Source organism: Phaenicophaeus curvirostris, chromosome 35 (genome assembly GCF_032191515.1).
Source record: "Phaenicophaeus curvirostris isolate KB17595 chromosome 35, BPBGC_Pcur_1.0, whole genome shotgun sequence".
NCBI lineage: Eukaryota > Metazoa > Chordata > Aves > Cuculiformes > Cuculidae > Phaenicophaeus > Phaenicophaeus curvirostris.
Window position 1 is genome coordinate 1,592,517 of NC_091426.1, and position 17,522 is coordinate 1,610,038.

The following is a 17,522-nucleotide window of genomic DNA, read 5'->3' on the forward strand; positions in this document are numbered from 1 at the left end:
TTTGCTGATGAGCCCTTGGACCTCACCTACAGAGAGAAGATTGAGCAAGCCTCTCAAGAGTTCAAAAACAGAACTCAGAGTAACTTGAAGTCTTAATTGGTCTCAGTGAGGATTGTTTCAAACAAAGTGACCCTAGGGGCAGAGGAATTCAGTTCTAGGAAGTTCATGGAAGTGTTTGGTCATAGAAGCCTCAGGTCATATACGATTCAGGTCATAAAAGGTTAATAGAATATTTGGGTCATGGAAGAACTGAGTCATAGAAGTGTGATTTTTGGGGGGTTTTTGAAGGGTTTGGTCGTGGAAGGGTCAGGTCCCAGAGGACTCAGGTGACGGAAGAGTCGGGTCCTTGATATGTCTCATCACACACATGCTGCAGAATAGATGATCTGTGTCATAGAAAGCTGCATCATAGGAGAGTTAGACAACAGTCAGGTCATAGAATAAAAGGTCATAGAAGGGTTGGGTTGTAGAAGGCTTGAGCCAGAATCGCCTGGTCATATGATAGATGGGTCTCAGGAGAGTTGAGTTATAGAGGAGTTGGTCATAAAAGAGTAATACAAGAGTTCGATTGTAGAAAGTTCCAATATGGGTTGGGTCATGGATTATTCGGGTCATAGTTGAGTCTGGTCAGAGAAGAGCTGGGTCATACAAAGTCATAGAGGAGTCGGAGAAGAATTGGGTCATAGAAAGCTTGGGTGACAGAAGGCCCAGATCACAGATAATTCGGGTCATAGAGGACTCAGAAGAGCGGAATGAGAGAAGAGCTGGGTCACAGAAGAGTTCAGTTGAAGTAGGTTTATACCTAGGTGTTGGGTCACAGAACACTCACGGAAGAGCTGAGTCATAGAAGGGAGAGAGAAGCATCATTTATAGAAGAATATGGTCAGAAAAGATTCATAGAAAATTCAGGTCTTAGAAGACTCAAATCATAAAAGAGTCATTGAAGGGCGATAGAAGTGTCAGGTCATAAAGGAGTCGTTAGAGAAGTCAGGTCATAGAAGGTCTGGGTCATAGAAGAGGACTCATCTAAGTGTGTGGTCATAGAGGAGTTAGGTAAGAGACGTGTTGAGTCAGAAAAGTGCCAGGTGAGAGAAGGTCATAGAAGGTTGTTGAGGCATGATCTGACCAAGGGAAGTCCAGTCCACTTCTCTTTCAGGCATCCAGAAATGGAATCCGAGGGGACAAGGTCTTGGGCACAGCCTTTAGTTCCCTGCTCACCCACTGGCCATTCCTGAAAATGACAGGCCATGTGTGAGTGGTGCCAGTGCTCAGGGAGCGCCCTCGGTTACTGTGACCTCTGGAGGATGATGGAGAGTGCCCTCACTGTGGCATCGTCCTGCTCACTCAGCACCCTGGGATGTGACCCCTCCTGTCCCAGAGGCTGGGAAGGATTGTGTTTGCTTAAGTGATCCCTGATCTGATCCCCACCCAGCACTAGTCAAGCTCCTCCAGAGTCCTGCCCTGAGTCCCAGAGGCCTGGGAGACTTTGTTGGGGAAGACAAGGACATAGAGGACACAGGGAATCTCAGATCTGTCTCCTCCTGCTCTTACTAAATTCTGCACTACCCACAGAGGGTCCTTGTTTTTTTCTTTTACTGTTCCTGAAGCAGGGAACACTCATCACGAGGCCCTTGAATGGCCTTTCAAGTTCTGTGACCACATCCCAGCTCTGTCTCGCACAGGAACAGCTCCAGCTCCTCCTGCCTGTGCCCCTGGCTGAGGGCATCGCTGCCCATGGGGCTGAAGCTCTGCAGCTGTGGCACCAGGCAAGGTCATCCCTGCAATAAGGAAATCTGAGACCAAGTGTCCAGGAACCCGTGTGTGCAAAGGCTTTGCTTGGAGCAGAGACCCGTCTGGGACAGAAGAGAGCTGAATGTCCTCCCAGCCCCAGGTCTAAAGACCAGGGAAGAAAAGCCTGAATTCCCGCGATGGAACAGGATGGAGAAATGAGATCATTCCCTGTCACATTCCTGGGGTTCTGTTTAATGATGGGGCAACAAAAGTGATTCTCATGGCCAGCTATTTTTCTAACAGGAGTAATGACAGTGCAGGAGAAGTGTCTCTGCCCAGCTGAGGGAGGGAAGATCAGGGATGGCTTCAGCCTGTTTCTCAGCAGGTTCCCCTGGAGCCCCAGGGACAGCTCGAGGGAGCCCAGAGGGGGCAGAGAAAGCGCTGCCTTGGGCTGCTCCTCTGCTGCTGAGCTGGGCTGGGCTCCTGGGACAGAGTGAGCTCATAACAAGAGGGTAGTTATGAAAAGAGCCAGGTCTGGCCAGGAGCAGCTCCTCTGCCAAGCCCAGCAGGGCTGAGGGCACTGCCTGCAGGCAGCGAGGGGAGAGGAGGGAGCGGAGAGAGGGGAAAGGCAGGGTGGGGTGGGAGGAAAGAGGAGTCTTCATTTGGAGAAAGATCTTCACAGCCCTTCTCTGGGTGCAGGACAATGCAGGTGCGATTCCTGGAGGAGTCTCCCAAAGCCAGCACAGCCACAGCCTGTGGGCTCTGTCAGGAGGGCTCTCGCAGTTTCTCCAGTGGAAAGAAAAACCAGGGTCAGTGCTCGGTCTGCCCAGGGAGCTCCTCATGTTGGGACAGGGAGAACTTGTGGAGGGAAGAAGCAGCTCCTTGGAAAAGAGGGTCTTTTTGCTCTCAAGAGGGTGCTGTGCCAGTCAGGGCTTCTCACAGCTCCAAATCACCCCAGGACACTTCTAAGAGGACATCTCAAGGGAATAATCAGGGCAGGGATTAGGATAAAGATAAGGAACTCTCCCGAGTCAGTTCCCTGCACCTGGGGAATTTCCGGGGAGAAAAGAAACAAGAGGCTCTCATGCTTGAAGAAATCACTGAGCCTCCAGACCTCTATCCTTGAGTGGCCAGTAGGTCTGATTGGAGCCTCTTAAAGTGTCTCCAACTGCTTCTCTGCCCATGGAGAGCACCAGCATCACCTCTGCTGGACCCATCAGGCTCATTCTGCCCCATCCTTTCCTGCTTATAAACAAGACCCTGTGCCCAGCTTCACCCGCCAATCAGGCAGGTTTGTGTAGGGCCAGGGGGAGGCAGAGAGGGTCAGATGAGGTCTGTGAGCATTGACAGGGAGAAGAGATGGGTCAGGGAAACATCTCCAGTGAGGAAAATCCCCGGGCAGAAGGGATAAGATCGGAGAATGTGAGGAAACATAAAAGAGAGATGTTGTGGAAGGGCAAATACAGAAACCCCTACACGACTGCATCCAACACAGACCCTCCCTCTGAGCAAGCCCCCTTGCCTCCTCTCCCACCCCACAAAGTCTCTGCCCTCAGCTTGGGCTCCAAGACTGAACCCCCTCCACTGCAGCCAGAGTTTCAGCACAGCCGTGGTGCAGCTCTCTAATCACGGGTCCATTTTCCTCTCCAGAGCACAGGGGCTGAGAGTACCAGTGCAGCAATGTTTATTTTTGGGAGGGAGTGAGCAGAGCTGGGTTAGGGTAATGCTGTCCTGAGTGCCCGGCTGCCTCTGCTGTGGCCTCTCTCAGCTGGACCAGCTTCTTTGCTGGCTTCTCTGTTTGTCTGTGTTCTTGCTGTTGATCTCCTGTTCTTGCTGCCAGGCTCTCTGGGGTTGGGAGTTTCAGCAGTCAAGTGTGGCACTGAACTTCTGATTCCTCCCATGCAGGTGTGTCCGTGGGAATGCAGTGTCCAAGCTTTCGTCTCACCCATGGGGCTGTGGGCAGAGCAGTCTGAGTCGTTCCCTGAGGAAAGAGCTGACTCTTGCTTACTGAACCACCACCATTAGGATACTCGGATTGTTCCATGAGGGTTCTTTCCTAGCTGTGAGCTTCCCTCATGGATATAAATCTCTGCTATCACAACTTGGTGCTACCTGGATGACCGTGGAGAAATACAGAGATGCTACAGCCAAGGGAATGCTTCTGGGTTTGTGAAATGAGCCGTGTGTGTCCTGGGCTGACAGTGGGGTGCTGAGACCTTACAGAAGGGTGAGACATTGAGTGGTGTGAGGTGGATCCCTCTGTGCTCAGAAGGGTGAGGTGGCTTTTGAAGGTAACAAGGGAGAGTGATCCCCCTCCATCTCAGAAAGGTGCAAGCCCAGAGCTGCTGGGGACAAGAGCAAAGTAGAGGGCAGCACCCCTCCCTCTGCACTAAGCCACAGGTAATGCTCTCCCTGAGTGCAGCAGGGATGCTGAGGGTTTCTGACATCCAAGAACACTGTCCGGGGTGGGAGCAAGAGTGGTAAAGGCCCAAACCTCTCTGCCTTCCTTCTACCCTCTCAGTTCCTCATCCCTGGAGGTGCAGATGCTGACAAGCCCTTTTGCACCAGGAGCAGTTCCACAGGACAAAGCTGAACCCCAGCAGTGTCCCCTGTGCCCAGCGTCCCCATGACCCCCAGCTGCAGAGCAGGGCTGACCCCTCGCAGCCAGCGGGCAGAGGCCCTGCTCCTCCCGGCACATTCAGCCGGCACCGAGCAGGGCTCCAGGCATGGAGCTGGCGGAAGGGCTGCAACTGGAAATGGAAAAGCAGTGGCAACTGTGCAGTGTGAGAACTGGCTTTGATTTTACTCAAAGAAGTCTCCTGTAACTTCTCACACTATTTTGGCTTTGATCCAGAGGCAGCAGATGTCCAACAGCAGCTCCATCACCCAGTTCCTCCTCCTGGCATTCGCAGACACACGGGAGCTGCAGCTCCTGCACTTCTGGCTCTTCCTGGGCATCTACCTGGCTGTCCTCCTGAGCAACGGCCTCATCATCACCACCATCGCCTGCGACCACCACCTCCACACCCCCATGTACTTCTTCCTCCTCAACCTCGCCCTCCCCGATATTGGTTCCCTCTGCACCACTGTCCCTAAATCCATAGCCAACTCCCTCTGGGACACCAGGGCCATCTCCTACTCAGGATGTGTTGCCCAGGTCTTCTTTGTGTTGTTCTTGTTGAGTGCAGAATATTATCTTCTCACGGACATGTCCTACGACCGCTGCGTTGCCATCTGCAAACCCCTGCACTACGGGACCCTCCTGGGCAGCAGAGCTTGTGTCCACATGGCAGCAGCTGCCTGGGGCACTGGGTTTCTCGCTGCTCTGCTGCACACGGCCAATACATTTTCCCTGCCCCTGTGCCAGGGCAATGCTGTGGAGCAGTTCTTCTGTGAAATCCCGCAGATTCTCAAGCTCTCCTGCTCACACTCCTACCTCTGGGAAGTTCAGTAAAGCCTGAGTGCTCTGAGTTTGGTCACATTGCCAGTGGTTTGCACCATGTCACCATTGCGGATGGTTTGCTTCATGGTTGGGTGTTCAAAAATGTGATTATTGCACTAATTTAAACTAAAGGATGTGGTCGACCTGGACTTCTGTAAAGCCTTTGACGTGGTACCCCACAACATCCTTCTCTCTTCCCCCAGCTTTCTCTCTCCTTCCCCAGCTTTGTGGGGGTTTTGTGGGGTCCTGGGTCCCTTTTGGGGGTTTGTGGGGGCGGCCCTGGATCCCATTTGGGGGGATTTTGGAGGGGCGTGGGTTCCTTCTGGGGGGATTTGGGGGGCTCCTGAGTCCCTCTTGGGGGCCTTTGAGTCTCTCTTGAGAGAATTCAGAGGGTTCCAGACCCCTTTCGGGGGGTTGGGGGAAAGTAGTGGATCCCTTTAGGGGATCTGGGGGGATCCCGGGTCCCATTTGTGGGTTTGGTGGGTCCTGGGTGCCATTTGGGGGATTTAGGGGGGTCCTGTGTCCCTTTTGGGCAGTTTTGGTGGGTCCTGGGTCCCATTTGGAGACTTCTGGGGGTTTTGGATCCTTTTTCAGGGTTTGTGAGGGTCTTGAATCCCTTTTGGGGAGCTGTGGGTTTCTTTTGGGGGGATTCAGATGGTCCCAGATCGCTTTGGGAGTTTGGGGAAGGGGTGTCTTGGATCCCTTTTGTGGGGTTTTGGGGGGTCCTGGGTTCCATTTGGGGACATGTAGGGTGGTTTCTGTGTCCCTTTTGGGAGGTTTGGTGGGTCCTGGGTCCCTTTTGGAGGTTGAGGCTCCTGGGACCCATTTGCAGGGATTGGGGAGGTTCTGGGTAAATTTGGGTGGGGGTTGGGGGAGCCTTGGGTCCTTTTGGGAGACTCCTGATTCCCTTTTGGGGGACTCCTGGTTCCCTTTTGGGGGCTTGGAGTTTCATGGATCCCTTTTGAGGGGGATGTTTTGGGTCCCATTAGGTGTTTTAGGAGGGGTTCTCCTTCCATCTGGGGGGGGTGGGTGGGTTGTGGGGTCTTGGGTCCTTTTGAGGAGGTTCTGAATCCAGTGCAGGGTGGGGGGGAGTGGGGTGTGTCCTGGATCCCTTTTGGGAGTTTGGGAAGGATCCTGGATCCCTTTAAGGGGGATTAGGCATGCCCTGGATCCAATTTGGGAGTTTGTGGGGGTCCTGAGTCCCGTTTTGGGGGTTTTGATGGTTCCTGGTTCCCATGTGGGAGGTTGAGGGGGTCGTGGAACTCTTTTGAGGGGTCTGGGGGGGTCTTGGGTCACTTTTGGGGGGCTTTGGATTTCTTTTGAGGGAATTAAAGGGGACCCAGATCCCTTTAGGGGGTTTGGGGTAGGAGTTCTGCGGTCCCTTTAAGGAAGTTTTGGGGGTGTCCTGGGTTCCTTTTTGTGGATATTGTGGGTCCTGGGTCCAATTTTGGGGGGTTGGGGGAGTCTTGGGTTCCTTTTGGGGGGTTCTGGGTCTCTTCTGAAGGAATTCAGGGGGTCCTGGATCCCTTTTGGGGGTTGGGGGGGGGTCCTGGGTCCCTCTTCACCACCCTCCATGCTGCTCCTGGGGTTGGCGTGGGCAGAGGAATTGGGAGCCAGGGAGCCATTTCAGACTGGGAGAAAGTGGGAGGAGAATGGCTTTAATATTTGGCCCTTGTTGCTCCCAATCCAAAGCTTTCTGAACTGTCAATAAAGTAAATCGAACTTCAGCAAGTCCACACCTCTGTGCCCGTGACAGTCATTGGTCTCTGAACCTCCTTTGCTTTCTCTTGACCCCTGAGCCGTTCTGGTTCGTTTTCTCCCTCTGTCCCGTTGGTTCGGGGCTTGGAGGGAGCAGCTGCGGGGGGTCCGGCTGCTGGCCAAGGTTAACCCACCACAGGACACATCAGGGCTGCCGTGTCCAATACAGGGCTCCCCGCACAAGGAAGACCCTGCCCAGCCTGGAGAGAGTCCTGCTGAGGCCAGCAGGATGGCTGGGGCTGGAGCACATCATGGACAAGGAGAGGCTTGTGAGATGGGTTCTGAGAAACCTTTCAGGGTACAACACTGAGCAAGGACCCAGGGCAGCTGGGGGATCCCAATGCAAGGACTTTCTCGGTGTTTGATGAGACAAAGCCATGAGCCCCTGATGGGTTTGGAGCTGTGTGAGAAAGGGCTTGGCTGAGAGACCTGCAGTGGCAAGAGCGGGGGACTGGTGTATAAGAAATTTCAGTAGGAAAAGGGTTCTCTTTTTATTGATAATGGTTGTAGAGTTGGATATCAGGCCTGCAGCAAGGCAAGGGGTGAGGAGGGGAGTGTGCAAGTGGAGAGAGAACAGCTCTGGGAGATCAAGCGCTTGTGCCCGGCAGCACTGCCGTGCTGGGATTCTTTTCCCCTCCACCCACGACCACAGGAACTGTCCCTGCAAGTCCAGAAATGTCTCGCAGGAAATATATCAGGAAACAGAAGTCGTTGAGCATCCCTTTATTTTGTTTAAACACACAGAGAGCACAGCTCCTCATTTACACAGACAATGAGCAAGAAAAGAGAAGAAAACAGTGAATTAAAAACAGGATGACAAGATTATAAAGGGGGGATGAAAGGGGGTTTGGGGGGTGCTAGAGGGGTTTTGAGGGGGAATAAAGGGGGTTTGGAGGGAACAAAGGGAGTTTGGGGGGCATAAAAGGGGTTTTGGGGGGATAATAGAGGGTTTGGGGTGATATAGGGGGTTAAAGGGGGTTAAAGGGGTTTTGGGGTGATATAAGGGAGTTTAGGGGGAATAAAGGCGTTTGGGGAGAGAAAAGGGGATGTGGGGTCAAAAGAGAGGATTTGGGGGAAATAAAAGGGGAATAAAGAAGGATAAAGGGGACTGGGGGTATAAAAGGGGGTTTTGGGGGGATAAAAGGGAGTTTGGGGAGCGATAAAGGGAGTTTAGGGGACTAAAAAGGGGGTTTTATCCTTTTATCCCCCCAAAACCTCTTTAATGCCTTCAGACTCCATATATTGCCCCCAAAGGAGGCTTGGGAGGGATCCATATGGGAAAATCCATTCACCATCGCACAAATCAAGGAACAGACCCGACTCCAGGAGCCAAGGATGAGGCTGAATGAGGTAGAAAGCCTCAGCCCTGGTCGAGGACCCGAAGCAGGAGGGGCACCGGCCCCCACGATCAATCTTGGACCCCAGGCTCGTGCACGTCCACCTCACAGGGAGGTGATCCAGGTGGCACTAGAAACAGGTTTGCTGTTGCTGGGACGATGGCTGCGGGCAGGGTGAGGCCTCTGGTTTTCCTGCCACGAACAGTGGCTGCAGGAGTTGGGTCTGGCTCCACAGAGCCCTCTCTGCAGAGAGAAAAGGTGTGTCTGAGGCCTCAGCTGCAGATGTAGGATGGGGAATCTCCTGCACGACACGGAGCTGGCTCGGCTCTGCACCCCAGGCTCAGAGCTGCCGGCACAGCGTGACCGAGGGGGACACCGGCACCTGATGGCACCTCCGAGCAGGGGGATTCCTGCAGGCACGTTCCCTGTCAGGAGCGGGTGCTGGTGCGCGTCTCGCTTTCCAGGGGAAGCTCAGCCCCTGCTCTTTCCCATCCTGACCTGGCTTTGCCCACGCCGGTCACTCATGTCCAGGCAGGATCTGCTTGAGCCGACCTCGGCTCTGGTCAGAGGAGGCTCCCGGGAAGAAGGCCCAGGAGTTCAGAGGCCAATTAAAGCACCCAACAGCGGCTGAAATCTCAGCAGAGTGTTTTGGCCAAGACGTCATTCACCGCTGCCCAGCAGCCTGAGTAGAAACGCTTTGTGGCTACGAGCAGCCCTTGCAGGAAGCCGTGGGGGCAATCAGTGACTCACCGTGTTCTCTTCCTCCACATCCAGATCACGACACTGCACACCAGGATCACAATCACGAGGGAATGCAGGGCTCCTACTGCACCCATCATGAAGTGCAGTTGCACATCTGGGGGCCCTCTGACACTCTTGGTCGTCTGAGACTTGACAACACTTGGGGTTGTCTCACCGAGCACACCTGGAGGAGCCATTGGGAATGTCAGTCCGTGCTGTGACCCTCTGGAGAGCTCACCCAACAAAACTCAGGTGGCCAGGAGAGCACATGGGGAGCACCGATCCTTGTCCAGTTTTCCTTTCAGCTACATGGACAAAAGCCGTCCCTGCAGCAGGGAGGGCCACCCCAACGCTCTCTCCTCCCTGATGGGTGACACCGGGTCACTACGGGACAGCAGCTACCGGGCGTGCGAGTGGCCGGCATCGCCTCTGCTCCTTTGGCAGGGACGGGCACTGAGCCACTGCTCCCTGTTCGAAAGACAACCTTCTGAACAGCCTCTGTGTCCATCTCTAGAGAAAGAAAGCAGGAGCTGGATCAGATGGAACTGTTCCCCTCAGGGAGGTGGCATTTTCAGCAGGCGATGTATCTCAGGACAGACACCAGGCTCCACACCTCCAGTTTGCAGGACTTGTCTTCAACTTATGCTCCCCTGTAAGACTGCTCAGGACCTGGATTCTCTTGGAAAGAATAATCTGATCAGTATGGTGGGCTTCCCCGGGCTGGGACAACACTGCCAGGAGTCCGAGAAAGGCAAAGCCTCAGCACAGCTCCAGCACAAGGCGACAGTAAACACCTTCCTTCAAAGGGGACACGGAGATCCTGCAGCCACTTCTGCTGCGAAAGAGCCCTTCGCAGAAGCACGTCCCATCCTGCCACCTCCATCCCACGGAGGGGTCACAAACACACGCAGTGGACTGAACCCCATCTCTGTCACCATATCCAGGGCACTTTCACCATCAAGACCCCACTGATCCCCAAGCCAGAGGGAAACCAGTTCTGTAAAACACATCCAGGAACAGAGAGAAAAGCCACCTGAGACCAAATCCACAGCCCTTCATGGTCACTGCCCTCAAGGCAGCTGTGCGGCCTCAAGCTGGGTGTCCAGCTTCCATCTGTCCCTGACCCTGAGGTGTCACCCAGAGTTCTCAGCCACCAAGGAGAAGAGGGGCTGGACCCGTTGGTGAAGCTGGGGCTGCTCCGATCCTGACCAGCTCTGGCCAGCTCTGCCAGACTCAGTACCCTCAAGCTGCCTGTGTGTCCTCTCGGCCACCCAGGGCTTCTCTCCCCTCCGGTGACCAACAGCAAGGGCTGAGCACCCACAGCTTCTGCAGGCTGGATGTCAGCCTCTGGCCAGGACAGCTCTGGCCAGGGTCAGCTCAGCTGGGGCTCTTTTATCCCCCAAACCCCTTTTACGCCCCCAATCCCCCTCTATTGCCCCCCAAGCCCCCTCTATTGCGGATCAGATGGAACAGTTCCCCTCAGGGAGGTGACATCTTTAAGAGGAGATCCTCAAAGACACTGGCCAGGTCGACGAACAAGGGCTGGGCTTTTGGGGCTGCACCCACCACTGCTCCAAGCAGCAGCCACGCCTGCCCTGTTGGAGACCAAGCCATGGCACGTGATCTTCTGGCCCGAGATCTTCTGGCCCGAGCTGCACGAGGTGGGTTTGGTAGAGATGCACCACGATGCCACAGCCCGTCCTTCCCAGGGCAGGGGAAGCGGCTGCAGCCAGGCCAGCGGGGAAACAGCCCTTGGGAGAACACTCCTCTGCTCAGGCTCCGAGGGTCCCGCAGAGACAGCTTTGAAAGGCAAAGCGCCCCAGGGCCATCACCGAGCCGTTCCCTCTCTGCCCTTCCAGCTGCCTGCACATTGGCCACAGAAAGAGCGACTCCCATTGCACAAGGCAAGAAGATGAAAAGGGAAAGGCTCCTTCCTCTCACTGACTGACCCGAGGGGTCGCTCACAGGCTCGAGGGCGGGATCAGGCCAAGCAGTCAGGAAGCCGTCATCTGTGAGAGGATCTGAAGGGAAATTGCAGAGGAATGAGCTCTCGTTTCAGTGTCCACATGTTCTTCCAGGGCAAGGGTCCTCAGGAACTCACCCCCAGGCTGCGCTACGGGCTCCAAACCAACTTCCAGCTGAGCAGCTGGAAAAACATTGAAACCGCCCTCACCTAGAAGAGAGCACAGAGGAGAGAAACATGGTGTGAGCTCGAGGGAGTCGTGCCCAGCAGGAAGGGCTCAGTCAGCGCCTGGCAGCAGCGGTGCTGGGTCTCACACCTTGCGGAGGCTGCGAGCGATGGTGCAGCCGCTGCTGCTGGTTGTAGTTCCAGTCGAGAGCTGGGGCAGCTGCTGCCCCAGTGCTACTGGTACGGCTCAGAGCTGGTCTGTGCAGACCTCGGGGCACAGATCGGATGGGTGGGCACGTGCTCTTCTCCACGTGTGCGCATCGGCCACAGAAGAAGAACTTTGCATTGCACACGGAAAGGGCCAGCTCCCACCTTTCTGATGGGTGACACCAGGCGACCACGGGACAGCAATTACCTGGCTGCTGGTGGCTGGCACCAAACTCAGCGCAGCTGTTACCACAACGGCAGCAGAGACTCTGGACCATCCCCGTCGCTCAGAAGCTCCTGCAAGGCCTGACAGTGCGTGTAGGTGCAGCGAGGCTCTGGCTGATCCCTTCCTGCTAGCGCAGGATCTGACTTGTCCATCCAGCTCTCTAACCCTCCACTTCCCAAGCCCTCTGGTTACGAGGGCTGCATACTCACTGTGTCCTGCTTTCTTCATCTTTGCCAGGAGTTCCTCCAGGATTTCTGATGCCTGCTGCAAAGATTTCCCTTGTTTGGCTTTGTACTTTGCTCTTTGAAGACCCGAACAGAAAGGATCCGGTTAGGTTTCTCACTAATAAAAACACCCCTGAGAATTTCCCATCACACCCTGTGATCACTCACAGCTGAACCAAAGGGCGTGAGCCAACGTGAAGCCTGCCTCCATCTCCTCCCCATGCCTGGATCTCGTTGTGTCATTTCTGTACTCAGTGGTGCCTCCAGCATTGAACCCCCTCATCTACAGCTTGAGGAACCAGCAGCTCAAGGATGCAGTGTGGAAACTGAAATCTGGATGGTTCTCTGAATCAATGAACCTCTCATCACCTTCTGCATAGCCGTTATCGTGCATCTCACGGCAGGCCCAGACTGGTTTCTGTATTTGTTGGTGGTGTTGCTGGTTTCTTCCGTTGTGATCATCTTGTCATCCGGTTTTTAATTCACTGTTTTCTTCTCTTTTCTTGCTCATTGTCTGTGTAAATGAGGAGCTGTGCTCTCTGTGTGTTTAAACAAAATAAAGGGATGCTCAACGACTTCTGTTTCCTGATATATTTCCTGCGAGACATTTCTGGACTTGCAGGGACAGTTCCTGTGGTCGTGGGTGGAGGGGAAAAGAATCCCAGCACGGCAGCGCTGCCGCGCACAAGCGCTTGATCTCCCAGAGCTGTTCTCTCTCCACTTGCACACTCCCCTCCTCACCCCTTGCCTTGCTGCAGGCCTGATATCCAACTCTACAACCATTATCAATAAAAAGAGAACCCTTTTCCTACTGAAATTTCTTATACACCAGTCCCCCGCTCTTGCCACTGCAGGTCTCTCAGCCAAGCCCTTTCTCACACAGCTCCAAACCCATCAGGGGCTCATGGCTTTGTCTCATCAAACACTGAGAAAGTCCTTGCATTGGGATCCCCCAGCTGCCCTGGGTCCTTGCTCAGTGTTGTACCCTGAAAGGTTTCTCAGAACCCATCTCACAAGACTCTCCTTGTCCATGATGTGCTCCAGCCCCAGCCATCCTGCTGGCCTCAGCAGGACTCTCTCCAGGCTGGGCAGGGTCTTCCTTGTGCTGGGAGCCCCGTACTGGACACGGCAGCCCTGATGTGTCCTGTGGTGGGTTAACCTTGGCCAGCAGCCGGACCCCCCGCAGCTGCTCCCTCCAAGCCCAGAACCAACGGGACAGAGGGAGAAAATGAACCAGAACGGCTCAGGGGTCAAGAGAAAGCAAAGGAGGTTCAGAGACCAATGACTGTCACGGGCACAGAGGTGTGGACTTGCTGAAGTTCGATTTACTTTATTGACAGTTCAGAAAGCTTTGGATTGGGAGCAACAAGGGCCAAATATTAAAGCCATTCTCCTCCCACTTTCTCCCAGTCTGAAATGGCTCCCTGGCTCCCAATTCCTCTGCCCGCCCCAACCCCAGGAGCAGCATGGAGGGTGGTGAAGAGGGAGTTAGCAGTCAGTGAAGAACATCTCTGCAGCTCCTTCCTCCTCGCACTTCTCCCCTATCCCAGCGTGGCTCCTCTAGATGGGATCCCACCGTATTTGCGGTCGGGGCTCCGTGTGGTTCATTCCTTTCTCTCTACTCATGGGGCAGTATGAGAGCCCTGAGAGCATCCGTGGACCTTCATGGCCCTGACCAGCATCTCCTGGGCCTCCACCCACCCCTCTGTCCATGGACCAGGAGACACTGAAGCCAGGCCTGATTTTCAGCCCCAGCTTGATCTGAGCTGTAGGTATGCGGGTCTCCAGACACAGACACGGCCTTGGACCTTGTTGAGTCCATGGACCTTGTTGAGTCAGACCTGCAGAGTCACTTCCCAGCCTGGTTCCTTATGGGGTGAGCAACGGAGTGACACTGTGGCCCTCCCTGTTCCAGAGCCCAGCTGTTTTGTGGAGGCCCAGGGCCATACTTCTGCCTTTCTTCCCATCCCTTGGTCAGGTTTTTAGAAGGGAGGAAGGAAAAGCAGGTGAAGTTGGAGGGCCCCAGTGACTGCAAAGGGAGCAGAGCCATCAAACCAGAAATCATGTAAAGGCAATGCTTGTCTAAAACTGTTCTCTTCCTTTCTTGGAGGCCTTGTGTCTTCCGCAGGAACCTTGAGGTGTTGTGTTCCATCCGCCTCTTTTTCTTTTAGCGTTTCCTTTGACCATACCCAAGCCATTGTGTTTGAATTCTCTTTCCAGCCTGATGTAATCCATGATCTGGAGATGGGACAGACGACTGGAAGGAGAATCCCACTCCTCTGGAGAAGAAGGTGGATATTCCCAGGAATCTGAGGAACCACGGCTGACCAGTAGCTGTGTCCATGGAACTGGTCAAGTGCCTCATCTCTTTTTTTGTATTTGGGGCTTAGACGCCTGGTTCCTGTGTGAACGTAATAACACCTCCAGCTCAGCTCTCCACAGTTTCCCTGTATCCAGGCATTTTGGTCTATGGCTTTGCATACATTGAATATTATTGATATAGGGCTTTTGGAACTGATAATTGCTGTCTTTTCTATTAAAATCCCTTTTCCTCCCCTAATTTCCAAGTGCCATTTGCTGGGATTCGTCCAGGGATCATAACACACAATTGATCCACTAATATTACACCGGTGATAAACAGTCAAATTCAATTTACAACTTTCAGTTTTGGTGCCTGTACAAATATAATGGGTATGGTAAACCAATGTCTGGGTAATTACATTTCTCTGTCTGGTTTCCTCGTTAGTGGGTAAACTGGTTTTAGTTCCTTACCAGTCTTGTAACTGTAAATTCAGAAATGTCTGCCTGCCTCACAAATCAATACCCTCTGGCCAAATATGACCTGCGTCACCCTTATGGCCGCAACGTGCCATCACATATCCACAGAATTTACACACTTCAATATTTGCTGTCTTGTTCCATGCAAATACAAGTTTAATTGTGCACTTGGGGCACAACAACCCTGTGCAGCTACAGACTAGGGGAAGTCTGGCTGGAAAGCTGTCTGGAGGAGAGGGACCTGGGGGTGTTGGTTGACAGCCAACTGAACATGAGCCAGCAGTGGCCCAGGTGGCCAAGAAGGCCAATGGCATCTTGTCTTGGATCAGAAATGGTGTGGCCAGCAGGTCCAGGGAGGTTCTTCTCCCTCTGGACTCGGCACTGGTGAGACCGCTCCTCGAATCCTGTGTTCAGTTCTGGGCCCCTCACCACAAGAAGGATGTTGAGGCTCTGGAGAGAGTCCAGAGAAGAGCAACAAAGCTGGTGAAAGGGCTGGAGAACAGGCCTTAAGAGGAGGCTGAGGGAGCTGGGGGTGTTTAGCCTGGAGAAGAAGAGGCTGAGGGGAGACCTCATTGCTCTCTACAACTACCTGAAAGGAGGTTGTGGAGAGGAGGCAGCTGGACTCTTTTCCCAAGTGACAGGGGACAGGATGAGAGGGAATTACACATGAGGATGAATTACTCATCAGTGTCTTCCGTAAGGTTATTGGTGTGTCCCCTGGCGATGACCATAGAATCATAGAATCATAGAATCACCAGGTTGGAAGAGACCCTCCAGATCATTGAGTCCAACCATTCCCACTGATCTCTAAACCATGCCCCTGAGTACCTCATCCACCCCCACCTTAAACACCTCCAGGGAAGGCGAGTCAACCACCTCCCTGGGCAGACCGTTCCATTGCCTAATGACCCTTGCCGTGAAGAATTTTTTCCTTATGTTAAGCGTGAACCTCCCCTGGCGGAGCTTGAGGCCATTCCCTCTTGTCCTGTCCCCTGTCACTTGGGAGAAGAGGCCAGCACCCTCCTCTCCACAGCCTCCCTTCAGGTAGTTGTAGAGAGCAATGAGGTCTCCCCTCAGCCTCCTCTTCTCCAGGCTAAACACCCCCAGCTCTCTCAGCCGCTCCTCGTAAGACTTGTTCTCCAGCCCCCTCACCAGCTTTGTCACTCTCCTCTGGACTCACTCCAGATCCTCAACATCCTTCTTGTGGTGAGGGGCCCAGAACTGAACCCAGGATTCGAGGAGCGGTCTCACCAGTGCCGAGTACAGAGGGAGAAGAACCTCCCTGGACCTGCTGGTCACACCATCTCTGATACAGGCCAAGATGCCATTGGTTACATGATGTCACAGTCCACTCAGTGGGTGGCTCCTTTACTCCTGGTTGCGTGGGTCACCCCCGTTCAGCCGTGCGGACGGCTGTTTCTGTAACTAAAAAACAAGAAAAGCACCTTCCCACTTTGGGGTCAGGCTCTCTCCTTTCCAACACTTTACTAACACCAGTCCTCAGGTTTCTCTTACGAATGCTCATCCCTAATGGTGTTGATTGAGCAATCCACCCCAGTTTGTGCATCTCGTTCAAGCGTCTCGCGATGGCTGAGATGTATTTTTGTAGCATCATCTCCTCAATACCTGGAGTCGTAATCGGCCCCAGACACAAACAAGGCAATCCAGACAACATTTCATAGGCAGGTAGGCCTGTATCCCTACGGGGTGGAGTTTGAATATTTAGTAGTGCTAACGGTAAGCATTTTACCCAAGACATCTGCGTTTCAATCATCAATTTAGTTAATTGTTGTTTAAGAGTTCGATTCATTCTCTCAGCTTGTCCTGAACTTTGGGCTATGGAAGTTCCATCTTATCCCCACCGCTCGCGTTGCTTCTTGCAACACTTTTGACGTGAAACGGGTGCCTCTATCAGAATTGATTGCATGCACCAACCCCAAACGAGGAATTATTGATTCTAATAGTGTTTTTGCAACAAATTGGGCTGTTGCTCAGGTGGCTGGAAAGGCTTCAACCCAATGAGTTAGTTGATCCACTGTAACTAATACATATTTCCATTTACGTTGGGTAATTCAGGACAGTCAATCTGAACCCTTTCAAATGGTCTATAAGCCAGGTCCCAAGCACCCAAGGGTGTTTTCCTCATTGCACCTTTATTTATTTTTTGGCACATAGGGCACCCTTGGGTTATCTGTTTTGCTATTTCAAAAATCTCTGTGCTTCCAAAAGATTTTAAATACCGATCGCACAATGCCCTCGCTCCCCAATGGGTTTGCTCATGCCATCTCTTTAGTAATTTTTGAGCTACCGATTTTGGCAATATTTCTCTCCCATCTGGCAAAATCCACTTATTTTCCCGTAACATTGCCCCTAAATCTTGCATTCTCCTCATTCCCTCTGATGTAAAGGAGAAGACGTTAGTTATTTCCGTGGTTTTGGTTAATTCAAGAGGATTTATCTGAATGGGAGATTCAGCCCTTCTCGCTGCTTCTCTTGCTTTTTGATCAGCTAAATTATTCCCTCATATTTGAGCTGAAAATCCCTGCTGAAGTCCTGGGAGGTAGACAATGGTGATCCCTTGGGGGCCTTTTAACGCTTCTAAAATTAAGTTGATCGATTCTTCATGGATCAAATTCTTCCCTCGGGTGTTCATAAATCCCCTTTCTTTCCAGATCTTTCCGAAGGTATGTGCCACTCCATATGCATATTTCGAATCAGCATATCATAGAACCATAGAATAACCAGGTTGGGAAAGACCCACTGGATCATTGAGTCCAACCATTCCCATCAATCACTAACCCATGGCCCTCAGCACCTCGTCCACCCGTCCCTTAAACCCCTCCAGGGAAGGTGACTCAACCCCCTCCCTGGGCAGCCTCTGCCAGTGCCCAGTGACCCTTTCTGTGAAAGATTTTTTCCTGATGTCCAAGAAAGGAACATTTTAGTTTAC

The 17,522-nt window shown here is 53.1% G+C and overlaps 1 protein-coding gene across 1 annotated transcript; it reads left to right on the forward strand.

Moving 5' to 3' along the window:
- The first annotated feature begins 3,847 nt into the window (after nt 1-3,847).
- Nucleotides 3,848-5,185, forward strand: LOC138732671 (olfactory receptor 14J1-like). Its single transcript, XM_069879315.1, has 2 exons — nt 3,848-3,896; nt 4,644-5,185. The coding sequence occupies exons 1-2, from the start codon at nt 3,848-3,850 to the stop codon at nt 5,183-5,185; spliced, it is 591 nt and encodes a 196-aa protein (XP_069735416.1).
- The last annotated feature ends 12,337 nt before the right edge of the window (nt 5,186-17,522 follow it).